Genomic DNA, 26,408 nt, shown 5'->3' on the forward strand with positions numbered 1-26,408 from the left:
AGTGAATGTGTCCTGAGTGCTGACCTCGCTCTGGAGATCACCGGCATGCTTGACGCGGAGGATCTCCGGCGTGTCCCAGGCGTAGCAGCCGATTCCCTTCAGCCAGTTCAGGTCGTCCTTGTAGAAGACCTGTGCAGAGAACACGAGAGAACACACACCGCACGTTACTTTGTGTGTTTGTATTGCAAACCAGTCAAAACGTACGGAAACTAGCTGAAACATGAAGGGCTGCTACTTCTGATTCTTACGTTATGTTTCATTCATTAAACACAACGCTCAGGAGAGAATTCAAAGAATAGTTTGCAGCAGCAATCAGATTCCCAAATAGCACAAACGTGCCCATAAAGATTTGCAGCCAAGGGAACAAATGTGTTTATCTGTTCATGAAATATACTTATTTTAGAGAATAATTCAACGAACACGTGTTGAGCAACAACGCCTTCATGCATGCTAGTGTGTAAACGAAGCTTAAATGCATGTGGCTGTCAGCGCTGATCTTTGTCAATTGGACAGTGTTTTTGCAATGAGGCTTATTTTAATAGAAAAGGGTCAATTTTGCACCAAATGTCTGCACATGAACTCATTTAAATACGAGCAAAAAGCACAGAATCTTCAATATATTTTTGAATGTAGGAAATAAGAAGGCAGCTGGTCACTGAATAACGATAAAGTTGCCATGTTATAATAATATCTTGCATTCTATAAGATGCTTAAACAGCGCTGTAGAATGCAAGTTCAATAAGAAGGTCTAGCATCATAAACTACATGCAGGAGTACGGCTGTCCCTCTGACCGGCCTGCAGCTGCTGATGCATGAGAAGCAGAGAGGATGGAGAGGAGTTACTCACGTCGCTGAGCTGCTCGTTGACTTTGCGTGCCTGGGTGTACTCCTGCGTGTCAGGGAGGCAAATCCACTGATGCAGGTGCTTGCGGTAGTTGATCTCGCTGACGCTGGTCTGGGTTTTGCGGGCAGACAGGATCTCCAGCATGTCTGGTGGGATATGGTTCTTGGCCTTGCACTTCTCGTAGTTCGCCCTGTAGAGTCGCTGTAAAGATGGACAACCTCGGCTTTATTCTCCCGTATCCCTCCTCGTTAGAAGAAAATGCAGATGAAAGGGCTGGACAGATTCTACTCACGTCCAGGACCAGCTTTCCAGCTCTGATGCAGCGAGCGGTGCCGGGATCGTCCTCCAGAGACTTGGGCAGACTGTAGAGGGATTTGAACTTCTCGTACTCCTCCTTGTACTTCACCTAAAAACAAAGAAAGAAAGGGGCCACGGCTTTGATATTGTGTGACTTAAACCTCGAAGCGCAGTCTTAACATGAGGTGGAATGAACAGAAGTTAAACTCACGCCGCTCAGAATGATCTTCTGCTGCTTGGCGTGCTGCATGGCGTGTGAGTCGGCTGGAATCTGGTAGCTCTTGTCTTTGATTTTGTCCCAGGCGGCGCTGTACTCTTTCTGTTGACAGAAGACCCCAAAACACATTACGTCATTGCACGTGACGACGCCGTTTACAAAGCTTCAACCGTATCTTACTTTGCTGAAGAGGTGCTTGAAGTTGTGGCATCTGGCGTAGTCGTGCGTATCCAGAATGGTGGTGTACAAGTGCTTCTCCTTATGATAAGCCTCCCTGTAGTTGAGCTGTCGATGACAAAGTGTTGAATTAACGCACTCAACCGGGCACTTCAAACTCAAAGCTTATATTTGTGTTTTTAAAAGTGCCGCTCGCTCACATCACTGGCCCAGGTGTTACCCAGGACAGCAGTCACGTAGGCCGGGGTGTCCGTCACGATGGAGTAGTTGTTGAATTCTTTCTTGGCCTCATGTCTGTATTGAAGCTGAAAGGGAAAACGTGACACGGGTAGATATAGAATGAAAGTTAATCGTACGAGTATGAATAACATTTCTGACGGCTCCTCCACGCTGTTACTCACGTCGCTCTGCAGCTCGTAGGCCTTCTTGGCGCGGACGATCTCTGGCGTGTCCCAGACAAAGCAACCCATGCCCTTCATCCAGTTCAGGTCCTCCTTGTAGATCACCTGTTGAAGCAAAATGACACGTTCAATAATGGAGAGAACATGTGAATTGGGATTTCTGGATACAAGCTCTGGACACATGCCTCTGAGCCTGTGCGTGTGTCCTCGCATCCGTATTGCTCTTTAAAAGTGACGCCTTGTGAAACTGAAAGTTATTGAAACTTTGTTGCAGTGTTTCAGGGCGTTTTCACACCTTCAGTTCGTTTGCTTTGTTCTGATTCAGGGATTAATATGATACAATGTTGCAGTTTGTGTTCACACTGCAACATTTAACAGCGGACTAAATCTTGTAAACAAACGCCACGCGCGAGCAAACTGTTCTCTCATTGGTCAGATTTCTATGCGGCTATAAATAGGCTCTGTTGCTTCTTTTTTTTTAAGGTGTGGGGGATTGGGGGTGCGTGAACCCAGTCGGGATGTAGAAGGGGGTGCGCGGCCTCAAAAGTTTGGGAACCGCTGATATAGAGGATCAGGACTACACTGAGACTGGTTCATAGAAGATCAGGACTACACTGAGACTGGTTCATAGAGGATCAGGACTACACTGAGACTGGTTCATAGAGGATCAGGACTACACTGAGACTGGTTCAGGACCAAGTAAATGTTCCTCAAAGTAACTTTAAGAGAGCTTTCCTCAAAGCTTTCCTCAAATACCAACCACACATCATATATATATATATATATATATATATATATATAGACTTTGATGAGTTTGTCCAAACGAGTGAAATCACATAGCGAGCAGCAGATGAGCTTTGAAGAAGAACCTACATCACTGAGAATCTCGTGGGTCTTGCGGGCATGGATGGCGTCCACCTGCTCAGGGTGGCACGTCCACTGGTGCAGGTAGGTGCGGTAGAGGACGTCGCTCAGCATGTCCTGGCAGCGCTTAGCAACCTTGTTGGCGATGATGTCTGGTGGGAGGTGGGTCTTGGTCTTGTTGTGGTGGTAGTCCTTCTGGTAGACCCTCTGTGAAGACATTCAGACCATGGGAAGTTATTGACATTGTCGTTACCAATGTGACACAAATTCACCTAAAATTTAATTGTAGAACAAATGTAAATAATCTCTGGTCATATAAGTGTCAACAAGGTTTAGGGACATGTCCCTGCCAACATGGAGCAAGAAGCAACTTCCAGTTCTGAAGAGTGACTCCAAAGCTTCTTGTGTTAAAGCTGCATTCTCTCTACTGTCCACCAGGGGGCGACTCCTCTGGTTGTATAGAAGTCTATGAGAAGCTCTTATGAGGCGGTTGTTTGGCGGCAGTAAGTACATTTTGTTTCAAGTATGTTTTCTGCTAGCCACCGTTAGCATCACAGTTAAGATGAATTATAGAAGCACCTTGCTAACAAGCTTTCTGCGCTAGCTGGTAACCTAGCGTTTTCTATGCTAACAGCACTTGCCCCTGCCGGGCCTTGCTTCTTCAAAGCTCCAGCCTCTTGTCCAAATATGGTCACCTCTAGCTCCCAAAAAAAAAAAGATGGCAACGGCCATAATGGCGAACTCAAAACGGCTTCAAAACGGCAGTCGACAAACCAATAGGTGACGCCCCGGCGGCTACGTCCATATCTTCCATACAGTCTAGTGTATAAGATCAACACAAAAAGTATTTTGGATATCTTACCAGTCCCTTGTCCTTCTCCTGGGCGCCACAGCGCATCACCTCGGGGAAGTCCACCAGCGTCACAGCCATGTAGTGACCCTTGGCCTTCTCATGGGCATCCTTGTACATGACCTGGTAGCATCCAGAATAAGAAAAGTCTCAACTGTTATTTACATTCCACAAGAGGAAAAACATGATTCCTTATTATCGGCAATGACGCCCATGAAGGAGACGCGTACATCACTGATGATCTCTCGGCCCTTCTTGCCGCTGAGAAGTGGGATGTATTCGTGGTTCAGCTGGTAGCCTGATGCTTTAGACTCGTCCCATTGCTGTTTGTAGAGTTTCTGAAATCACACAAGCACAAAGTGTAAAACAAGGCTAATGTATGACATCATAAAAACCAATGCAATAATAAATACTTTGCATTACCTCACTGATGTTCTTGGACACCTCCCTGCTGTGAGCCAGTTGAGGAGTGTCTACTGAACCAATATAATGACCCTTTTCTGCATTGAAGGTCTCTTTGTACTTCAGCTGTAGCAGGAAGCAAAAACAACAGATGTTTGTTTATTACCAAGCTACTTGAAATGAAGAAGTTTAAATCAGATGTTTTCTTTACACACATCACTGAGGTTTGCATCGTTTATCCTCGCCAAGATGAGCTCCGGACGGTCCACGATCAGGGTGAACTTTGCAAAGCAGTCCTTGGCATGCTGCTTGTAGTCCCTCTGCAATGTGAAACATACAGCATTGAGGTGAGACCACAACCAACTGGCACGAAGAAAGGGGAGAAAAGGTGCTAAAAGACCGAATGCAATGCAGTTCACCCACCTCGTTCATGATCTCCTGGGCATTTCGGACCTTGACGTGATCAACAGACTCAGCTGCCACCCAGCCGCAGCCACGGAGCCATTCCAGATCCGCCTTATACACATTCTGAAGACAGGAAGCAGGACGTTCAGATACAGTTCATTGCATGATTGATTGATTTGTTTTCATGTTATGCACATAACGTGGCCAACCTTCGTGGGTTTATAAAACACCAAAGATGTCAAACAGTTCATTCAATTTCATGTTATCTCACCGCTCGGTCTGGAACGCATTTCTCTGCCTTCTCTTCCAGACTTGGAAAATAAAATCTCCTACAAGAAAGTGCACCTCGCTCACACAATGAACAAGGTCTGTCCTCCTCTGAAGTGACATAACACCTGACGGTTACTGGGGCTGAATGGTAACGGTCTAACTGTGCACATATCTTTGTCTGTTGTTGAAGTTGTACCTCACATAAAGTTCTGCACTGTAGTCATTCTTTATGAGATAATACATTTGTTGACAGACAACTTTCTCTCTATGCAGGAGAAACATTTTGGTCCTAATCTAAAGATCACAAAGTAGCCTTTATTTCTGAAGATGACCAATCGAGTCCCGTGATGAGCACTCACATTGCTTTGAAGATCGTAGGCTTTGCGGGCCTGAATGACGTCGGTCTGGTCCGGCATGCAGGTCCAGTTGTGCAGATGGGTTCTGTAGTTGAAGTCGTTGACTTGGATCTGGCACTTCTTGGCGAGCTCCAGAGCCATCATGTCTGCCGGCAGGTTGTACTTGGTCTTGGACTTGTTGAAGTCCTTCTTGTACAGGACGTCACTGGCGATCTTGGCTGAGTTCAGAGCCAGCATGATCAGAGGGTCGTCCTGCACGCAGCGAGCGCCGATGTGGTGGCCCAACTGCTTACGGTAACTCGCGAGGTACTTATGCTGCAGGACGGACATAAATCATGAATTCAGCTCCACAATTCTAATAAACGTTATTTTGAAAAACACAACTTTGTCTCAAATACTCACTTGACTCTGAACTTTACTCGTTTGGATGCACTGCTTGATTGGAACAGCATCTCCAGGCATGAAGTATCCCGTGGCTTTGACCGCATCCCAAGCTTTGGTGTACAGTTTCTGCAAGAGACGGAAGTAGTTATTCGGGTTAATAACGACGTCATGCTTATTTGGTGCAGGACGAAGCATTGTTGACTTGCTGAGGAGTTGGTCTTACCGGGTGAACGTTCTTCGCCACCTCTCTGGCTGTGGCGAGCGTTGGGGTGTCTGAGACCGTGTACTTGGTCTTGTCCTTGTGCCAGGCCTCACGGTATTTAGCCTGAGCAGAGCGACAAATCAAAATTCAGTTACCAGAAAGAAATGTCACCATTGTTTTCTGAAATAAAATGTTTAAATATGCAAATGAGGCATTATCTAATGGTAACTTTTGATGAATTTAGGAGAAATCTACAGACACAAATAGAGAAAGTAGTAAAATAAATATCTAATCTAAAAGAAGACGTGTTAGGGAAGTAAAATAGACCTAAATCTCTAAATTAAAAGCATTAAAAGCTGTTTTTGCCTGTACCTTCTACCTTACGGGTCGCCTTTTCTATCATTTAGTAATCTGACTAAGTGACATATTTCATGGATATCTCATATTACACTGAATGCATATCTATAGCAGTAAAGAACAGCTGATAAACTGTGTAATTATCCCGAATAGTGAAAGTACAACTGCAGGAAATCTGTGTAAAACAGACAATTTAGATGAATTTTGATTATTTTCCTCCTGCTATTTTTTAGGAACTTTTAATATAATTCTCTGTGTTGTGTTTTATTTTAACAATCTTACAAATTGAACAGGCTTTTTTTGGACAAATTGTTCTGTTACTGCTATTTGGTTGTCTTATCTGCGTACCTTTCTAACAGATAACGAGGCTGTTTAGGAAACATTAGCTGGTGTTATCTTTGTTTGTATCTTAAAAATAAGCCAAACTTTAAAAATAACAATTTTATTTAAATGCTGCCATTTATGCGAACTGTATATGTTGTCATCCTCACCTCGTTGAGGACTCCAGCAGCATTCTTAGCACAAACCAAGTCGACTCTGTCAGTTGGAACTGTGAATTTCTGATCATCCAACTTGACACGGTAGCCTCTCTGCAAAGAAGCAAGAAAGATACATGAGAACAATAATTCAGCTGATTCAATAAAAGATACACAAGCATTGTTTTGTCTTTTGTAAAATCTATAGATATATGTTATTTTCTTTTATAACGGTATATAAACGTCTGAGATTTCACGAGTAATAAAAGAGTTAAATTGTAGTGGTACTGACCTCAGCCAGGACCTCCTGTGCGTGCTTCACCTTCATAACCCCAACAGACTCATGGGGCACCCATCCACATCCACGAAGCCACTCCAAGTCAGCTTTGTACACAGCCTGAGGACACAGAACAGAGTGTTCACGTGTTCCCACAACAGTGGACAAAGTATATACACAGAAAATAATCACAATGTGAGCGTTTCATGGGCTAAAATAGGAGTTTACATATCGTTAAAAAGATCCAATAAATATTGAACATCCACGTAAACCTACATCGCTCTGCAGATCGTAGGCCTTTCTGGCCTGGACCACATCAGTGGAGTCCGGCAGACAGGTCCAGTTGTGCAGAAGAGTTCTGTAGTTGAAGTCGTTGACTTGGATCTGGCACTTCTTGGCGAGCTCCAGAGCCATCATGTCTGCCGGCAGGTTGTACTTGGTCTTGGACTTGTTGAAGTCCTTCTTGTACAGGGCGTCACTGGCGATCTTGGCCGAGTTCATAGCCAGCATGATCAGAGGGTCGTCCTGGACGCAGCGAGCGCCCATGTGGTGGCCCAACTGCTTACGGTAACTCGCGTGGTACTTGTACTACAAAGAGATGAAAGACTGAATGAAGAAAGTGTCTCATTAATGAATCTGTATTTCAACCTCATCCAGAGTTCTCTTCTCACGTCACTGATGATATCTCTGGAAGCTCGAGCCTTCAGCACGGCGATGGCATCCTGCTTGATGTGGTAGCCCTTGGCCTTCTGGTCGTCCCATGCCTTTGTGTACAGTTTCTGCACACAGCAAAAAACATTTGATCAAAAACACTGAAATACACAGTGTATCATCAGCAGATGAAAATCATAGGGATCATGCACTGATATGTATATAGTTTGAAGATATTTATGTAAAGTTGTACGACTTTCAGCACATGCAGAACTCATGCAGATCTTGTAATGATGCAAACTTACGTTGCTGATGGTGATAGCGTTGGCTTTGGACAGCACAGCGGCGGGGGTGTCGACTGGCAGGCGGAAAGAGAGCTTGTCTTTATCCCAGACTTCTCTATACTTCCTCTGTTAGAACGATACAGAAAAAGCAACATTAACTTCTCATTTATAAAGATATTTGTGCAACAATATGTGTACAGTTTTAAATGTGTTACTACTCACATCACTGATGTTGTGAGCGTTCTGCTTGGACAAGACGATCTCCGGGAGGTCGACCACGCTGGTGAACTTCACAGAGCTGGGGGGCTGGCGGTAGAGCCTCTCGTTGATGATGGCCTGAGCGTTTCTAGCTTTGACGACATCCACGGAGTCGTGTGGTGACCAGCCGCATCCCCTCAGCCACTCCATGTCGGCTTTATACACGGCCTGGAAAACAGAAAGCAGTTCAAACCCCAACAAATACTGTTGACTTTCAGTCACCAGTTAACACGGTCACTGGTTAAACTGAAACACCTGTTGCTCTAAACCGGTCGTGATTCTGTCTGGATTCTGTAGAACTTGAGTCGATTCTGACAACCGAACTTAAAACAACCAGACATTTTAATTCAATGTTTAAAGCTTGATAACTCGTCTGGATTTAAGTACATTTTTTGCTGCTGTAACAAACTAATTTCACCTTGCGGGATGAATAAAGTATCCATCCATCCATCCATCCATACGAAAAATAAGCAAAATGATAAACCTCATTCTTATGAAAGGTGCTACATAAATAAAGTTCATTCATTCATTTGTCCAACTACGGGATGTCTAAAAAAATTGGATTTTCCTTTAATTTGTTGGATGCAGAACTTGGTTCAAAATGTAAGGAGGGATCTGACTATCAATGAAACAACATACTGTATATACAGACTAGTTAGCATGACCACGAAAACAGATGTACCTTCATGTGCTAATGACGCTTATAGGTGTAACAGTACAAATACGATAAGAGCTAAAAACAAACTCCAAACCAATCCTCTCCAGCTTTCCATTGTACTCACATCGCTCCGGAGGTCGTAGGCCTTTCTAGCCTGAACCACATCCGTGGAGTCTGGCAGGCAGGTCCACTGGTGTAAGTGAGTTCTGTAGTTGAAGTCGTTCACTTGATGCTGGCACTTCTTGGCCAGTTCAATCGACAGCATGTCGCCTGGCAGGTTGTACTTGGTCTTGTTCTTGTTGAAGTCCTTCTTGTAGATGTTGTCGCTGGAGATCCTGGCTGCGTTAGCGGCCAACATGATCAGAGGGTCGTCTCTGACGCTGAGCGCACCAATATGATGGCCACATTGCTTGCGGTAACCAGCCTTGTATTTGTACTGAATTTTTTTTGGAATGGAAGTATTTTTGATTAGTTTTATTGACAAAAAGAAAAAGAAAAATGCTGCCGAATAATTCAGCTTGTGAAGCGAATATGAAAACGAGAGGTTCAGACTTACATCACTGACGATGTCTCGGGAGGCTCTGGCTGATTTAACAGAAATTGCATCTTTGGGAAGGTAGTAGCCTTTGTTTATGGCGTCCATGTAGCCTTCACGGTATTGTTTCTGGGGAAAAGGAAGGATACAGTTAGGGTGTCTGATATATATATATACACACCATAATAAAAAATACCAGTTTCCTTTAAGGTCAACAATTAAATGTCAATATTCATTCTTCAAACTTTAGCACTCTTAACTGATTAAGATAAAGCTAACTGTTACTGATATGATCATTCGTGATTCCTGGTTACATGACGACGCCCTGCATTACCAGACTGGTGTTGATTTTGTTCTGCTTGGCCAGGATGATCTCGGGGGTGTCGGGCATGATGTGGAGGTTGATCTTGTCCTTCTCCCAGGCAGAAGTGTACGCTTTCTGCAAACAGCATAGTAACACGTTTAGTGAGAAGTGACTTGTCTGAGTCATAGAACAATATCATGAAGCAACCAGAGCTTAGAGCTTAGAGCTAGCTAAAAGTCTCCATCAAACAACTGGATTTGTTAACATTTTGAATTGTACAAAATTACATTTGAACACATCATGGAAACGTTACAATTTAACTTCACCCAATACTAATTTTAACAGAATGGAGCTTGAACGCATCATAATGTAACTCAATGCAACCTCTGTTAACGTTAGCTGTTAGCTGTTAGCTGTTAGCTTGGTTATTTAGCAAAGCAGGACTGATTTGCCCACTAGTTGCTAACAGCTAACAGCTAGCGTTAACATAAATCAGCTCTCCTCCTGGAGATTTCAACACAGATTTGCTGTTCAATTAAATGTGTGCTTTGTTGATTAGCAGCACCACAAACCGACTTCCAAAAGATGGCGTGGGCAGGGGGGGTTGAACGAAACAAGCTTCTTGAGGAATTGTTTCATAATTTAAGAACACTCCCACAAAAGAAAACGAAAATAATAAAGAATAATTAATCAATAAATAAAATACATTGAAATAAGACTGAATACTACCTTGTCCATGGTGTGGGCATTGGCCTGAGCCAGGACAAAGGGAATGTCAGTTGTCTTGGCAGTGAATTTGAAGTGGCTGGGATGCTGACGGTACTTCATCTCGCTCAGGATCTCGGTGGCTTTCTTGGCTTTTTCCACATCAACTGAACCAATTGGCACCCAACCTGTTCCCCTGATCCATTCCATGTCGGCCTTGTAAACAGCCTGAGAATCGCAGCGGGGAGGACAAACATTGAGTTCTCTTTTTGAAAAAGAAATCTTTGCAGTTTTCAGCAAAACACATTCTAAGGGAATGTTTTATTGCTCACATCGCTCTGGAGGTCGTAAGCCTTTCTGGCCTGGACCACATCAGTGGAGTCAGGTAGGCAGGTCCAGTTGTGCAGATGGGTTCTGTAGTTGAAGTCGTTGACTTGGATCTGGCACTTCTTGGCGAGCTCCAGAGCCAGCATGTCTGCCGGCAGGTGGTACTTGGTCTTGGACTTGTTGAAGTCCTTCTTGTAAAGGGCGTCACTGGCGATCTTGGCCGAGTTCATAGCCAGCATGATCAGAGGGTCGTCCTGGACGCAGCGAGCGCCGATGTGGTGGCCCAACTGCTTACGGTAACTCGTCTTGTATTTGTACTGTGTAGAGAGAAAGAATGAAGTGATGATTAACAGAATATGGCACAAATAAGCACAAGTCACTGTCAGAGAGAATTCATTCATATGTTACGTACATCACTGATGATTTCTCTTCCACGTTTGGCAGCAACAATAGAGACGGCATCGGCCCTAATGTCGTAGCCCTTCCTAAACATCTCCTCAACACCTTCCCTGTATATTTTCTGGAAGTGAAAAGAAAAAAAAGTTTAGTTTTAAAAATGAAAATCACATACAACACGGATATTTTCTGACATGGATGTGTAACACCCAAAACAGACGAGAACGTACCTTGCTGATGTTGTAAGCATTAGCTCTGGAGAGCAGAATCTCAGGTAAGTCAGGTATCACATGGTTCTTAACCTTGTCAGCCTCCCAAGCAGCAGTGTAGTTTTTCTGTGGCGAGAAACACAAAAAGAAAACACAAATAGTAAACACCAGGAAAAGATGGAACAAATGTGCCAAATTCGTAAACGAGGGATGTGATATTCTTTACCTTGTTGATGGTTGCAGCGTTCGCTTTTGCCAAGACCATGGGGATAGAAGTCATGTCAGTTGTAAATTTCTGTGTGTCTGGTTTCAGCTTGTAGAGATGGTCGCTGAGAATTATTCCAGCATTCTTGGCCTTCAACACATCAGGTGAACCAATGGGGACCCATCCTACGCCCACGATCTCATCCAAGTCGGCTTTGTATACAACCTGTTGGGAAAAGCATTTAAACACATTAAGTCGATAAAAGGCATGTTGAGACGTGTTGAATGTGTCAAAAGGAGGGCTCACATCACTCTGGAGGTTGTAGGCTTTTCTGGCCTGGACCACATCAGTAGCGTCTGGCAGACAGGTCCATTTGTGCAGGCGGGTGATGTAGTTGGCGTGGTTGACCTGGATCTGGCACTTCTTGGCCAGCTCAATACTCAGCATGTCCACCGGCAGGTGGAACTTGGTCTTGGACTTGTTGAAGTCCTTCTTGTACAGGACGTCACTGGCGATCTTGCCGGAGTTCAGAGCCAGCACGATCAGTGGGTCGTCCTGGACGCAGCGAGCACCGATGTGGTGGCCGACCTGCTTACGGTACCCCACCTTGTACTTGTACTGAGGATATTAGCATAAAATGTTTTAGTTACAAGTGGAACAGCCCTCACATTATGTGTAATACCAGTGTGTCAATCATTGGGCTGTACCGAATGATTTTTTGATTCAAAGCTTCTATCGCGGTCTTCAAATACAGCTTCGAATGGAATATATGATTTTGTGTTAATATAGCTTAAATGTAATTTATGTTACTGTTAGATTGCTGCTAGACCGCACCAATAATACAGGTGCGTGCAAGAGAGTGAACAGTTTTGACTGCAGTAAAGATGTTGATTTTGAAAGGCTTAATGCCAACAAATAAGGACTAAAGCAGAATATTTTGTTCAATAAAACATGTTGTGAATCTTTACACGCAATGTTTTTTTAACATATAAATATAAATAACATGTCAATGTTATGGATAAAGCTTTGAAGCGTCGAAGTATGCGGTACAGCCCTCGTCAATCAAATACAAACAGACATTTGATTCAGTATTCAGTATGAGTCACTTACATCACTGACGATGTCCCTGGAGGCCTTGGCAGCCTTCACAGACACGGCATCCACAGGGAGGAAATAACCTTTGTTGATGGTGGCCTCATAACCTTGTCTATACAGTTTCTGAAAAGTAGAACATACTTTTTATGGATACTTTTGTGAACTGTTTTAACAAATGGAGGTCTCATCGTGGCACTTCATTCTGGAGAGCTTCAGGCTTTCCACAAACCCAACCTTGCTCATGTTGATAGCGTTCTGCTGAGAGAGGACGATCTCAGGCGTGTCAGGGTTGATGTGCAGCTTGGTCTTGTCCTTCTCCCATGCCTCGGTGTAGAGGCGCTGGAACAAACCACAAATATTATGGTATCAACTGGAGAGATCTCCATTGCAAAGCAAGGTAGTCACTATGTACTATAGAACCTTTCATTTCAACCAATAAAATGACAAACTCTAACCTTGTTCATGGTCAAAGCGTTATTCTTTGCCAGTACGATGTTCATGGCATCTGTGGTGCTGGTGAAGGGAATCTTCCAGGGGTGCTGGCGGTACTTAATTTCACTCAAGGCGTCTGCAGCCTTCTTGGCTTTCTCCACCTCGACTGAGCCAATGGGGACCCAGCCCAGGCCCTGGAGCCACTTCAGGTCAGCTTTGTAGACGGCCTATGAGGCGCAGTAACGAAAAAAATTAAACTCCTGACATACTTGGTAGCATGAACATGAAAAGAAATGAGAGAAATTAGCAGGGAAGCTACACTCACATCACTCTGTATGTCATAAGCACGTCTGGCCTGGACCACATCATTAGCGTCTGGCAGGCAGGTCCAGTTGTGGAGGCGGGTGATGTAGTTGGCGTGGTTGACCTGGATCTGGTTCTTCTTGGCCAGCTCAAAGGCCAGCATGTCCACCGGCAGGTTGTACTTGGTCTTGGACTTGTTGAAGTCCTTCTTGTAAAGGGCGTCACTGGCGATCTTGGCTGAGTTCAGAGCCAGCACGAGCAGAGGGTCGTCCTGGACGCAGCGAGCACCGATGTGGTGGCCCAACTGCTTACGGTATCCTGCGTGGTACTTGTACTGGAGGAAAAATGTAATAAATACATATACTAGTTGTTGCAGCCCTAGTGTCAATTTGCATTAAAATAACTCAAATGAAACCCTTACATCACTGGCGATGTCCGTGGAAAGCCTTGCTGCTTTAACAGAAACGGCGTCCTGGCGCATGTCGTAGCCCTTCTTCTTGGAGTCTTCATTTGCCTGCTTGTACTTTTTCTGTACACAAACACAATCATCCCAGAGACGTTAAGTATATCAATTTACCACTGAAAGTAATCCATGAATACGAGTTGAAGCACCACCATAATTATTAAATGCTCCACTTACCAAGCTGTAGTTGACATTGTTGGCTTTGGCCAGAAGAACATCCATAGCGTCGGGCATGATGTGGATCTGTGACTTCTGATTCTCCCAGGCTTCAACATATGATTTCTGTCGTCATAAGAACCAAAAATATGAGAGCTTATTCATATTATGTACTCTGCAAGTTTGGGTTTGTATGAGAGGAGAAGAGAAATAGTTCAACAGAGTCATTTTGTATTATTTACACCCAGAGATGGGCAGTATTTCTGTTACTTGTATTTGAAATACGTATTTCAATTACTTTTGAGTATTTTGTAATTTGTATTTGATAGGGCCGATAAAAATCGAACGTAATTTGTAACAAAATACTTTAGAGTGGAGTAATTTTGTGTTTAAAATACTCAAAATACTTTCTCCACGAATCAAAAAACAGTTCACGAGTTCAGTCTTCAGATCTTCCAGTTCAACGGATTGTCTGTCAAGTTAAATATTGTATCTGAGTGTGACAGATGTCAACTAGCTTGATGTATAATTGATGTCTGGGTCTGGCTACATAGCCTATTGTATCTACATGGTGATGGTTATAATATCAAGCTCAATGCTAACATGCTAATGACGCTAGCATGCTGTCTAGGCTAGTGCATAGCCAGTGTTTAGCAAGTTAACTTATCAGTGGAGTAGCTAGCTGTAGGAAGAGGGAGATTGGGAGCTTGTATGTTCATGATAACCTTATCAAGAGACGTCTGACCATCTAATCTTGCACTGAATTACAAGTTATGCTGTATCTTCTCAATGTGATGTCATAATGCCATATCAATTACTGGCAGATAATATAGTTCACAGTTAGCCATGCTATGACAGTAGATGTCCATTTGTTCAACAACAAAACAACACATTCAATTTTCAATTTATTTTCTTTAAAAGGCATATTATGAAAGTATTCTTAGTTTTATTATTTCATACCTTTTATAGTTGGCCAGGTGGACAACATGTCTCAGCAAGATGATGTTCAAGAAGGACCATCAACAAGCACAGATGTGCTCAGTTACACTGACATTCTGTGACTGTTCTACCTGTTAGTGGGGTTCACCAGAGCTTTGTGTACATTACATATAATTATGTTATATTATTATTATATTATATATCCCAAACCTGAATGCTCTGCTCTACCAAATTGTGAGAAAATGGAAAATCCAGAAAAAAAGTATTTCCTGTATTTTAAAGACAAAATACATGTATTGTATTTTGTTACATTTTCTGGCACCAGTATTTTGTATTTTATTTTGATACATTTATTTGAGGGGTATTTTGTATCAAAATACATTTTGATGTATCTTTGCCCATCTCTGTTTACACCTACTTCTCTGAGAGGATTAATGATTTCATACCTTGTTCATAACCTGAGCGTTGGCCTTAGCCAACACCATGGGCATGTCTTCAGTGGTCATTTTGAACTTGAAGTTGGTCGGGGGTTGACGATACTTTCTCTCATTTAGGGCGTCGCCTGCTTTCTTCACCTTCTCAACATCCAGTGAACCTATCGGCACCCACCCGATGCCCTGCATCATCTTCAGATCCTCCTTGTACAGATTCTGGAGCCAACAGAAAGAGTTCATTACGGTGAAAGATGCTCCAAAACGTGCACATTCATAAACATGACAACTTCCTACAATATGAACTCAAAGATTCACACTCACATCACTCTGTATGTCATAAGCACGTCTGGCCTGGACCACATCATTAGCGTCTGGCAGGCAGGTCCAGTTGTGGAGGCGGGTGATGTAGTTGGCGTGGTTGACCTGGATCTGGTTCTTCTTGGCCAGCTCAAAGGCCAGCATGTCCACCGGCAGGTGGAACTTGGTCTTGGACTTGTTGAAGTCCTTCTTGTAGAGCAAGTCACTGGCGATCTTGGCTGAGTTCAGAGCCAGCACGAGCAGAGGGTCGTCCTGGACGCAGCGAGCACCGATGTGGTGGCCCAACTGCTTACGGTATCCTGCGTGGTACTTGTACTGGAGGAAAGATTGAAACCAAAGTTCCATGGTTACATTGTAGAGAAATACATGTGTGGTAGCTGTTTATCATTGTTAAAAAATCCAACAGCTTACATCACTGGCGATGTCCGTGGAAAGCCTTGCTGCTTTAACAGAAACGGCGTCCTGGCGCATGTCGTAACCCTTCTTCTTGGAGTCTTCATTTGCCTGCTTGTACTTTTTCTGTACACAAACACAAATTCCCAACAGACACAAGTAAATGCATTATCCATTCAAAGTAGGACTGAGATATATTAGGTATGTGTTGATAAATGAAAGAAATATCCTTATTAATATAGAATATCTTCGAGTCCTAATTGGTAGCCTTTTAAAAAAGTGCTGTATAAATACTTTGTATTATTATTACATAATCCATACGTGAGCGTTGCTTTACTCTTATATGTTAAATGCTCCACTTACCAAGCTGTAGTTGACATTGTTGGCTTTGGCCAGAAGAACATCCATAGCGTCGGGCATGATGTGGATCTGTGACTTCTGATTCTCCCAGGCTTCAACATATGATTTCTGTCGTCATAAAAACCAAAGATATGAGAGCTTATTCATATTATGTACTCTGCAAGTTAGGGTTTATATGAGAGGAGAAGATAAATAGTTCAACAGAGTGATTTTGTATTATTTACACCTACTTCTCTGAGAGGATTAATGATTTCATACCTTGTTCATAACCTGAGCGTTGGCCTTAGCCAACACCATGGGCATGTCTTCAGTGGTCATTTTGAACTTGAAGTTGGTCGGGGGTTGACGATACTTTCTCTCATTTAGGGCGTCGCCTGCTTTCTTCACCTTCTCAACATCCAGTGAACCTATCGGCACCCACCCGATGCCCTGCATCATCTTCAGATCCTCCTTGTACAGATTCTGGAGCCAACAGAAAGAGTTAATTACGGTGAAAGATGCTCCAAAACGTGCACATTCATAAACATGACAACTTCCTACAATATGAACTCAAAGATTCACACTCACATCACTCTGTATGTCATAAGCACGTCTGGCCTGGACCACATCATTAGCGTCTGGCAGGCAGGTCCAGTTATGGAGGCGGGTGATGTAGTTGGCGTGGTTGACCTGGATCTGGTTCTTCTTGGCCAGCTCAAAGGCCAGCATGTCCACCGGCAGGTGGAACTTGGTCTTGGACTTGTTGAAGTCTTTCTTGTAAAGGGCGTCACTGGCGATCTTGGCTGAGTTCAGAGCCAGCACGAGCAGAGGGTCGTCCTGGACGCAGCGAGCACCGATGTGGTGGCCCAACTGCTTACGGTATCCTGCGTGGTACTTGTACTGGAGGAAAGATTGAAACCAAAGTTCCATGGTTACATTGTAGAGAAATACATGTGTGGTAGCTGTTTATCATTGTTAAAAAATCCAACAGCTTACATCACTGGCGATGTCCGTGGAAAGCCTTGCTGCTTTAACAGAAACGGCGTCCTGGCGCATGTCGTAGCCCTTCTTCTTGGAGTCTTCATTTGCCTGCTTGTACATTTTCTGTAAACACAGGAAAAAAGTATGAAAAACATTCAAGCATCTCCTGAAAAATGGCGGTGTATTATTAAGTATGTTGCTTCAAAAGCTGTAACAACAACTTCACGTATTTAAAAAATGTGTGAGAAGGACTCACCAGACTGTAGTTGGATTTGTTTGCTTTGGCCAGTTGAACATCGATGGCATCAGGCATGAGATGAATGGTTGTTTTGTCTTTCTCCCAGGCTTGAATGTAAGCTTTCTGTAATAATAATAATGAAAATAATAATAAACTTTATCTTTATAGCATCTTTCATACAATAAATGCAGCACAAATTGATTTGGATGAAGACTAATAGACTTAGAATGAACATAAAAACAGGGAAAATAAGACAACACATTTGATAAAGTAAAATAAAAATAACAAACAGAATTCATACAATGCATAACATGAGATGGAAAATAAAACCGACTGAATAATAATAATTAAAAAACCCATATTTGCAGCATGCACATTATCAATTAGCACTGCAGCAGCATCAAAAGGTCTCCATTCACTTATACTCTGTTCTTTTCTCTGGCTGTAATTAAAAGTTATTGTTTCGTATAGTTTCCATACAAAAACATATTTAGAAGATTTCATTGGCATTCATTCATAATTAAACCAATACTGATCTTAGATCAATATTCACTCCTGAATGAGATTTATTATGCTGAATCTAGTCGAGCAGAAAAAGCTTTCAACAGATCGGCTGGAACTTTGTCTCAGTTTCGTACACGTTGAGATCATATTGACTGAAGTAGAAAATTTCGCAAGAAATTTTGACAGTGTAGCTTCTATTGCCCGAAGACGTCGCAATATATATACATGCCAATGTTACAGGTAGTGTCATTCAGGTTCAATTGAGATAGCGCTACTCTATTTTCTGCATTTTAGATTCATACTTTTGGATTGAATCTTGTATTTGTGATGGACAGTCCACAAATGGCTCCCGTCATTTCTGTACTGGACATGTACATCTTTGTTTGAGAAGCCTTTGGAAATGACGGGAGCTAACGCTCCCATCATTTCTGTACGAACCTCATTCTGAGATTCATATTAAGATACAGTTACTCTATGGGGCTTTTCTTTTGAAAGGGTGGGAATGGGTTGGTGAAAGAGGGGGAGATGAGACATATTCATAATATTTGACACACAAACACAGAGGTTATTTAATGACAGGCTTCATCACAGTTGAATTCCAGTTAGAATTCACTCTCTAGGGCTTTTATTTTGAAATGGGAGGGGGGGTTCTCTAAAAATATCTAAGACCTGTATAACTGTATGATAGCGAGAGAGAGAGAGAGAGAGAGAGAGAGAGAGAGAGAGCCTGCTTGCTTGTGTGTAACTGGTTGCCATGGTGAGGACGCACCTGGTGTTAGAGGCAGACTGATTAAGAAACGTTCCACTAATCAGTGATTTTGAACAAAACTCCTGCCTCCTTTTTATCAAAAAGCAGGAGTCTGAGTGCCAAAATGTGGATACCGTGAGAAAGATAAGACTCTGCTGAACGCGCTGATGTGGTTTTTATGTTTGTGGTTTTAAAAATGTGAGCTCCAGAGCAATAGACAAAACTGGTACCGTCTGCGTTCTTTGAGAAATGAGTGGTCAGATTTAACACAGAGTCTAATGGAGCAGTTGGTTGGAGTTCATGTCGCTCTGCGGCTCCTTGAGCCAAATGTGTACGTCCGTTGGATTCCATAGACACTTTACTGCGAACAGCACAACATTTCCAAGCTTTTGGACCAAAATGGTGTATAAAGAGTAACAATTGTGGGAGCTGGAGCAATTTGTTTGGAAAAATCACAGAATATTTTCCTGCTCCGCTCCACTCTGACGGTTATGCTCTCACTCTAGCTCTGAACGAGCCGCGCAATACACACCCATTATAAAATACACACCCATTATAACATACACAGCCATTATAAAATACACACCCATTATAAAATACACACCCATTATAAAATACACACCCATTATAAAATACACACCCATTATAACATACACAGCCATTATAAAATACACACCCATTATAACATCTGAAACAGACACAACATGTTCCTGAAACGTAATCTGTGACTTCATGAAAACTGTGCTAGCTATCAACATGTCCATTTGGCTCAATAACGTCCAGCGTTTTGTCTACGTTTTAAACTTTGAATCATGTTTCTACGTTAATGTACGGCTCGTCAATATGGGCCCAAAGTTAAGTGGGTTTTTTTGCTGTCTTCACGCCGAAACCCCATTCAAGTGAATGGAGAAATTTTGCTCAGTTTTTGGGGATTTTCGGGGAAACCGCTGGGCGAATCTCTCCGAAAAATACGTAGCACACTATTCCCGAACAGGCCGCACGTTTTGATGTACTTTTTGCGCAGGTGTTGGCAACGCTATGTGAGGAGAAGTGCACCAAACCTTTGGATAAAGATTATTATTATTAAGGCCGCAGGATTACAGTCAGTGTGCTTTGGCACAGGCAGTTTTACTGCCTTTGTGCCACAAAGCCCCACTGAATTAGATCTATACTGTACAACAAGCCCCGAGGCAGCAATCACCACAGAAGGGTCATCCTTATATTTATTTTTCTTTAAGCAAAAGCACACAACAAGTGTGGCCTCTATCACAGTTGTTGTTTGCATTGATTGCTGAACTTTTTACTTCATGTGCAAGAGACAACACCAATATTAAAGGTTTAAACAGCAGTGATAGTGAACGCGTATCATCTTTTCATGCAGATGATGTGATTTAAGTGGTTTAAGTGTTCGCGAAATACCTTGTTCATAACCTGAGCGTTGGCCTTAGCCAACACCATGGGCATGTCTTCAGTGGTCATTTTGAATTTGTAGTTCCACGGGTGTTGACGATACTTTCTCTCATTTAGGGCGTCGCCTGCTTTCTTCGCCTTCTCAACATCCAGTGAACCTATCGGCACCCACCCGATGCCCTGCATCATCTTCAGATCCTCCTTGTACAGATTCTGGAGCCAACAGAAAGAGTTCATTACGGTGAAAGATGCTCCAAAACGTGCACATTCATAAACATGACAACTTCCTACAATATGAACTCAAAGATTCACACTCACATCACTCTGTATGTCATAAGCACGTCTGGCCTGGACCACATCAGTAGCGTCTGGCAGACAGGTCCAGTTATGGAGGCGGGTGATGTAGTTGGCGTGGTTGACCTGGATCTGGTTCTTCTTGGCCAGCTCAAAGGCCAGCATGTCCACCGGCAGGTGGAACTTGGTCTTGGACTTGTTGAAGTCTTTCTTGTACAGGGCGTCACTGGCGATCTTGGCTGAGTTCAGAGCCAGCACGAGCAGAGGGTCGTCCTGGACGCAGCGAGCACCGATGTGGTGGCCCAACTGCTTACGGTATCCTGCGTGGTACTTGTACTAAAACAAAGTAAGTGTGAGAGTTTTTGTAACCATGCATTGTTGAGGGGAGAAGCATAATAAATGCTATACAAAAGGTAAAATATATAAATAACCACGCAGACACTTACATCACTAGCTATAGCAGTGGAAGCTTTGGCAGCCAGGACAGCAATGGCATCACCACCGACATGATGGCCCTTCTTCTTGGACAGCTCATTGTCCAATTTGTACAGTTTCTGAAGAGAGAGAGAGAATAAATACATTTTTATAAAGAAGAGCATGTCTTTGTATAATTACTTTGTAAAGCATCTATAAACATTGTTTAGATAGATAGTTAAGACCTTGTTAAGTGTTTAGTAACAACTTCGTAAAGCATCTATAAACATTGTTTAGATAGATAGTTAAGACCTTGTTAAGTGTTTAGTAATAACTTCGTAAAGCATCTATAAACATTGTTTAGATAGATAGTTAATACTTTGTTAAGTGTTTAGTAATAACTTCGTAAAGCATCTATAAACATTGTTTAGATAGATAGTTAAGACCTTGTTAAGTGTTTAGTAACAACTTCGTAAAGCATCTATAAACATTGTTTAGATAGATAGTTAACACCTTGTTAAGTGTTTAGTAATAACTTCGTAAAGCATCTATAAACATTGTTTAGATAGATAGTTAACACCTTGTTAAGTGTTTAGTAACAACTTCGTAAAGCATCTATAAACATTGTTTAGATAGATAGTTAACACCTTGTTAAGTGTTTAGTAACAACTTCGTAAAGCATCTATAAACATTGTTTAGATAGATAGTTAAGACCTTGTTAAGTGTTTAGTAATAACTTCGTAAAGCATCTATAAACATTGTTTAGATAGATAGTTAAGACCTTGTTAAGTGTTTAGTAATAACTTCGTAAAGCATCTATAAACATTGTTTAGATAGATAGTTAACACCTTGTTAAGTGTTTAGTAATAACTTCGTAAAGCATCTATAAACATTGTTTAGATAGATAGTTAACACCTTGTTAAGTGTTTAGTAATAACTTCGTAAAGCATCTATAAACATTGTTTAGATAGATAGTTAAGACCTTGTTAAGTGTTTAGTAATAACTTCGTAAAGCATCTATAAACATTGTTTAGATAGATAGTTAACACCTTGTTAAGTGTTTAGTAATAACTTCGTAAAGCATCTATAAACATTGTTTAGATAGATAGTTAACACCTTGTTAAGTGTTTAGTAATAACTTCGTAAAGCATCTATATACATTGTTTAGATAGATAGTTAACACCTTGTTAAATGGTGGCTGATTGGTTTCTGGTCCATCGATCTGTATAATGTTTATAGATGTTTCAAAAACAATTTCCTAAAGGTTTATAAATAATTTGGTAATCATGAAAACATGCCTAATATAGTAAATAACATGTTATAATGTGTGCAACAATGAACTGTTTATAGTTTACTAATGTAATTAGAATATAATTTGTATCGTCTCATATAAGCTGTGGTACAATTTATGATTTAGAAACAAATCATTTCATATGATCACAATAAGTTAAAACAAAACACTGAGCACAACAATATTTAATTTAATTAATAGTAAAATAACCATTACCTAAACTGTAATCGGCCATTTATTAATGATGGTTATTATAAAGTGTTATTATTGTATTTTTTACCTTACAAATCGTGACGGAGCAAGAAAATTGTGAGGAAAAATGAAGTTATCACACTGTACCTCACTGATGTTCTTCTTGTTGCCTCTGGCAAGAACAATGCCCATCGCATCAGGCATGATGTGGATGGAAGTCTTGGCTTTCTCCCAGGCGGTGATGTAGGATTGCTAAAAACATAAATGTAGTGGATGGCTTCATATCTTAGACATCAATGCTAGAGAAGAGATATTTGTGTCATTTTCACAGCTAGTCCCATCCAGTACCTTATTCATGATCTGGTTGTTGGCAGTGGCCAGTGTCAGATCCATGGAGTGCATGTCCTTAGTGAATTTGAACTTAGCCGGAAGTTGACGGTACTGGGCCTCACTGAAGATCTTTCCAGCTTTTTTTGATCTCTCAACATCCAACGATCCAATAGGAACCCATCCTATTCCCTTCATGAAGCTGTCATAATCACTCTTGTACTGGTTCTGAGGGAGAATATCAACAGATTCCCTTCACATTGCAGCACAGTAATGTAGAGCTTTGGATTTTTGTTTCAAAATCGACAAATAAATGTCAATTTAAAAGACGATTAAGTCAGACACTACATACATCACTGGAGATGAACTGCATTTTGCGAGCCTGTTGCAGGTTTATGGCATCAGGGAGCAGAGAGTAACTGTGCTGGATCTTCCTGTATCCAGTCATAGTCTGAGCAGCAGAGGCATTCTTGGCGTGGACCACGCTCATCATGTCCACTGGGGTGTGATACTTCAGCTTGGCCTTGTGGTAGTCCTTCTTGTAGTTCTTTTCACTCTGCATCTTGGCCACCGCCATGTAGTGAACCAGCCGAGGGTCGTCCTGGATGCTGCGGAAGCCCACGTGGTGGCCTCTGGCCTTCTCGTACGCCAGCTTGTACTTGTACTGTGACACGCGTACTTTGTCATGCACAGAGACTGTACTCTTATATATCATGTACTATGCAGTATGTATTGTAAATATTGATTTCATACAGGATGTTTTTTTGTAACTTACATCACTGGCAATGGTGGTACCGGACTTGGCAGCCAAAATTGCGACGGCGTCTGCTTTGAGGTTGTAGCCTTTATTGGCCATCGCCACAACACCGGCTTTGTAACGTTTCTGTAAGCGACATAAAAATGTGTTTACGTTCACAAACAGGGTATTTTCTGATGCGATGGTCCAAGGACAGAGGATATCATATGCTGTACGGATTGTAAAGCCCTCTGAGGCATATTTGTGAATTGAGATATTGGGCTGTACAAATACAATAGAATTGGTTTATCAGTTTCATATATGCCCCTTACATTGCTCATGTTGAGGGCATTAGCTTTGGCCAGGACAATCTCCGGAGCGTCTGGCATGATGTGGACTGTCCGTTTGTCCTTCTCCCAAGCTGCACTGTATGCTTGCTGTAAATGAAGACACCAGAAAAACAAGCCAATGATGATTGTTGTGAACAATACAAACAGCTTTTCTTTGTCCCTGCACTATGGAGCTCAGTTAAACATGCTGCACCTTGTTCATGATCTTGTTGTTGGCAGCAGCCAGAGTCAAGTCCATGGAGTCCATCAGCTTGCTGAACTTGAAGGTGGATGGATGAGTGCGGTACCGATTGTCACTCTGAATCTGACCGCCAAGTTTAGCGGTCTCAACTCCAATAGAGCCGATGGGGACCCATCCGGTACCTTTGATATAGTTGTTATATTCAGACTTGTAGTCCCACTACGAAAGAAATACAAGATCAAACAAAGGATCATACAGCAATTATCAAGAGTTAAATGGATGCAATTATCAAGGGCACAGCACGGCTGGTATTTTAACACTCACGTCACTACACTGGACGTTCATTTTGCGAGCCTGCTGCAGGTTTATGGCATCAGGGAGCAGAGAGTAACTGTGCTGGATCTTCCTGTATCCAGTCATAGTCTGAGCAGCAGAGGATTTCTTGGCGTGGACCACGCTCATCATGTCCACTGGGGTGTGATACTTCAGCTTGGCCTTGTGGTAGTCCTTCTTGTAGTTCTTTTCGCTCTGCATCTTGGCCACCGCCATGTAGTGAACCAGCAGAGGGTCGTCCTGGATGCTGCGGAAGCCCACGTGGTGGCCTCTGGCCTTCTCGTACGCCAGCTTGTACTTGTACTGTGACGGTGAATAAATACGTGTTTACCATGTACGATGGGTTGTAGTAGATTAACTTCTTGATTTTGGTACAGGAATTTATTTTCAACTTACATCACTGGCAATGGTGGTACCGGACTTGGCGGCCAAAATTGCGACAGCGTCTCCTTTGAGGTTGTAGCCTTTATTTGCCATCGCCACAACACCGGCTTTGTAACGTTTCTGTGAAAACAAATACATTCATATGTATCAAATAAAAGTATAAACATCATCTATATCTATACATTTGTAATGTAAGCCCTTACATTGCTCATGTTGAGGGCATTAGCTTTGGCCAGGACAATCTCCGGAGCGTCTGGCATGATGTGGACTGTCCGTTTGTCCTTCTCCCAAGCTGCACTGTATGCTTGCTGTAAATGAAGACATCATAAAAACAAGCCAATGATGACGCCTATGAACAAGACCATGGTGATATTTTCTGAGCCCTACACTATACACATGCTGCACCTTGTTCATGATCTTGTTGTTGGCAGCAGCCAGAGTCAAGTCCATGGAGTCCATCAGCTTGCTGAACTTGAAGGTGGATGGATGAGTGCGGTACCGATTGTCACTTTGAATCTGACCGCCAAGTTTAGCGGTCTCAACTCCAATAGAGCCGATGGGGACCCATCCGGTACCTTTGATATAGTTGTTATATTCAGACTTGTAGTCCCACTACGAAAGAAATACAAGATCAAACAAAGGATCATACAGCAATTATCAAGAGTTAAATGGATGCAATTATCAAGGGCACAGCACGGCTGGTATTTTAACACTCACGTCACTACACTGGACGTTCATTTTGCGAGCCTGCTGCAGGTTTATGGCATCAGGGAGCAGAGAGTAACTGTGCTGGATCTTCCTGTATCCAGTCATAGTCTGAGCAGCAGAGGATTGCTTGGCGTGGACCACGCTCATCATGTCCACTGGGGTGTGATACTTCAGCTTGGCCTTGTGGTAGTCCTTCTTGTAGTTCTTTTCGCTCTGCATCTTAGCCACCGCCATGTAGTGAACCAGCAGAGGGTCGTCCTGGATGCTGCGGAAGCCCACGTGGTGGCCTCTGGCCTTCTCGTACGCTTTCTTGTATTGGACCTGAAAGAAAACAGAAAACGAGTAAGTTTCCTGTAGATGACTGTTTCTGAGAAATTTTTAAAAAAGGGCTGAATTTATGATTTACATACATTGCTGGCAATATGTCGTCCGTGCTTGGCATGCAGGACAGAAATAGCATCAGGCTTCATGTCGTATCCCTTGGCAATAACTTCCAGCCACTTGTGCTTGTAGTGACTCTGAGGATAAACAGCAGTTTACACGATGTTTGGTTCACAGTCGAGGCTGATATACACTTGGCGTTTCAGGAATAAGACTTTGATTTTCAATAAATACATTGTGCTCTGACCTCGCTAAGCGTCTGGGCGTTGAACTTAGCCTGAAGGAACTCGGGGCAGTCAGCTGGCAGATGATAGGTGTGCACAAACTTCTCGCCAGAAGCTCTGTAGGAAGCCTGGAGGGAAGCAAAAAGAACAGTGGAACCTGTGAATTCTCGTTCTTGCAGGAGGAGTTTTAGTCCGACACGCATCAATATTTCAAGACATTTTAAGAGATGCAACATTCTCACGTTGTCCAAGCTCTTGGTGTTGGCCAGAGCCAGAGCTGTGTTCATGGCATCAGTCTTGCTCGTGAATTTGAGAGTGCTGGGATGCTGCCGGTAGCCCCGTTCAGCCAGCGCGGCTGTAGCGACTTTGGCCTTCTCAACGTCCACAGAACCGAGGGGCACCCACCCGACGCCTCGACTGTAGTTGTTGTAATCTGACTTGTAGAGATTCTGTGTGTTTAAAAGGAGAACATGTTCAAAAAGCACACACGTGTTAACTGGCGTGCCCGTGTTGCTGCTGTGTATGTATT

General features: G+C 42.6%; 1 protein-coding gene across 14 annotated transcripts in view; it reads right to left on the bottom strand.

The window, feature by feature from the left end:
• The window catches only part of neb (nebulin), a 77,115-nt gene that overhangs the window by 27,144 nt on the left and 23,563 nt on the right, over window positions 1-26,408 (bottom strand). For all 14 annotated transcript variants that reach the window (XM_079277414.1, XM_079277416.1, XM_079277419.1 and 11 more), the window contains exons 30-91: window positions 26,122-26,328; window positions 25,903-26,007; window positions 25,685-25,792; window positions 25,284-25,595; window positions 24,972-25,178; window positions 24,770-24,874; window positions 24,579-24,686; window positions 24,174-24,485; window positions 23,862-24,068; window positions 23,651-23,755; window positions 23,358-23,465; window positions 22,935-23,246; window positions 22,604-22,810; window positions 22,403-22,507; window positions 20,805-20,912; window positions 20,383-20,694; window positions 20,074-20,277; window positions 17,421-17,525; window positions 17,180-17,287; window positions 16,772-17,083; window positions 16,463-16,666; window positions 16,208-16,312; window positions 15,863-15,970; window positions 15,455-15,766; window positions 15,146-15,349; window positions 13,782-13,886; window positions 13,563-13,670; window positions 13,164-13,475; window positions 12,862-13,065; window positions 12,641-12,745; window positions 12,422-12,529; window positions 11,618-11,929; window positions 11,333-11,536; window positions 11,128-11,232; window positions 10,914-11,021; window positions 10,507-10,818; window positions 10,199-10,402; window positions 9,500-9,604; window positions 9,187-9,294; window positions 8,755-9,066; window positions 7,937-8,140; window positions 7,736-7,840; window positions 7,451-7,558; window positions 7,056-7,367; window positions 6,795-6,899; window positions 6,518-6,616; window positions 5,691-5,792; window positions 5,486-5,593; window positions 5,087-5,398; window positions 4,476-4,580; window positions 4,268-4,372; window positions 4,074-4,178; window positions 3,881-3,988; window positions 3,663-3,773; window positions 2,810-3,007; window positions 1,937-2,041; window positions 1,736-1,840; window positions 1,539-1,643; window positions 1,353-1,460; window positions 1,137-1,250; window positions 848-1,045; window positions 25-129 (exon numbers count right to left, since the gene is read on the bottom strand). In XM_079277414.1, the coding sequence (XP_079133540.1) occupies window positions 25-129; window positions 848-1,045; window positions 1,137-1,250; window positions 1,353-1,460; window positions 1,539-1,643; window positions 1,736-1,840; window positions 1,937-2,041; window positions 2,810-3,007; window positions 3,663-3,773; window positions 3,881-3,988; window positions 4,074-4,178; window positions 4,268-4,372; window positions 4,476-4,580; window positions 5,087-5,398; window positions 5,486-5,593; window positions 5,691-5,792; window positions 6,518-6,616; window positions 6,795-6,899; window positions 7,056-7,367; window positions 7,451-7,558; window positions 7,736-7,840; window positions 7,937-8,140; window positions 8,755-9,066; window positions 9,187-9,294; window positions 9,500-9,604; window positions 10,199-10,402; window positions 10,507-10,818; window positions 10,914-11,021; window positions 11,128-11,232; window positions 11,333-11,536; window positions 11,618-11,929; window positions 12,422-12,529; window positions 12,641-12,745; window positions 12,862-13,065; window positions 13,164-13,475; window positions 13,563-13,670; window positions 13,782-13,886; window positions 15,146-15,349; window positions 15,455-15,766; window positions 15,863-15,970; window positions 16,208-16,312; window positions 16,463-16,666; window positions 16,772-17,083; window positions 17,180-17,287; window positions 17,421-17,525; window positions 20,074-20,277; window positions 20,383-20,694; window positions 20,805-20,912; window positions 22,403-22,507; window positions 22,604-22,810; window positions 22,935-23,246; window positions 23,358-23,465; window positions 23,651-23,755; window positions 23,862-24,068; window positions 24,174-24,485; window positions 24,579-24,686; window positions 24,770-24,874; window positions 24,972-25,178; window positions 25,284-25,595; window positions 25,685-25,792; window positions 25,903-26,007; window positions 26,122-26,328 (10,329 nt within the window). The remainder of the gene's footprint in view (window positions 1-24; window positions 130-847; window positions 1,046-1,136; window positions 1,251-1,352; window positions 1,461-1,538; window positions 1,644-1,735; window positions 1,841-1,936; window positions 2,042-2,809; window positions 3,008-3,662; window positions 3,774-3,880; window positions 3,989-4,073; window positions 4,179-4,267; window positions 4,373-4,475; window positions 4,581-5,086; window positions 5,399-5,485; window positions 5,594-5,690; window positions 5,793-6,517; window positions 6,617-6,794; window positions 6,900-7,055; window positions 7,368-7,450; window positions 7,559-7,735; window positions 7,841-7,936; window positions 8,141-8,754; window positions 9,067-9,186; window positions 9,295-9,499; window positions 9,605-10,198; window positions 10,403-10,506; window positions 10,819-10,913; window positions 11,022-11,127; window positions 11,233-11,332; window positions 11,537-11,617; window positions 11,930-12,421; window positions 12,530-12,640; window positions 12,746-12,861; window positions 13,066-13,163; window positions 13,476-13,562; window positions 13,671-13,781; window positions 13,887-15,145; window positions 15,350-15,454; window positions 15,767-15,862; window positions 15,971-16,207; window positions 16,313-16,462; window positions 16,667-16,771; window positions 17,084-17,179; window positions 17,288-17,420; window positions 17,526-20,073; window positions 20,278-20,382; window positions 20,695-20,804; window positions 20,913-22,402; window positions 22,508-22,603; window positions 22,811-22,934; window positions 23,247-23,357; window positions 23,466-23,650; window positions 23,756-23,861; window positions 24,069-24,173; window positions 24,486-24,578; window positions 24,687-24,769; window positions 24,875-24,971; window positions 25,179-25,283; window positions 25,596-25,684; window positions 25,793-25,902; window positions 26,008-26,121; window positions 26,329-26,408) is intronic.

Source organism: Melanostigma gelatinosum, assembly GCF_949748355.1.
Source record: "Melanostigma gelatinosum genome assembly, chromosome: 10".
NCBI classification, from domain to species: Eukaryota; Metazoa; Chordata; class Actinopteri; order Perciformes; family Zoarcidae; genus Melanostigma; species Melanostigma gelatinosum.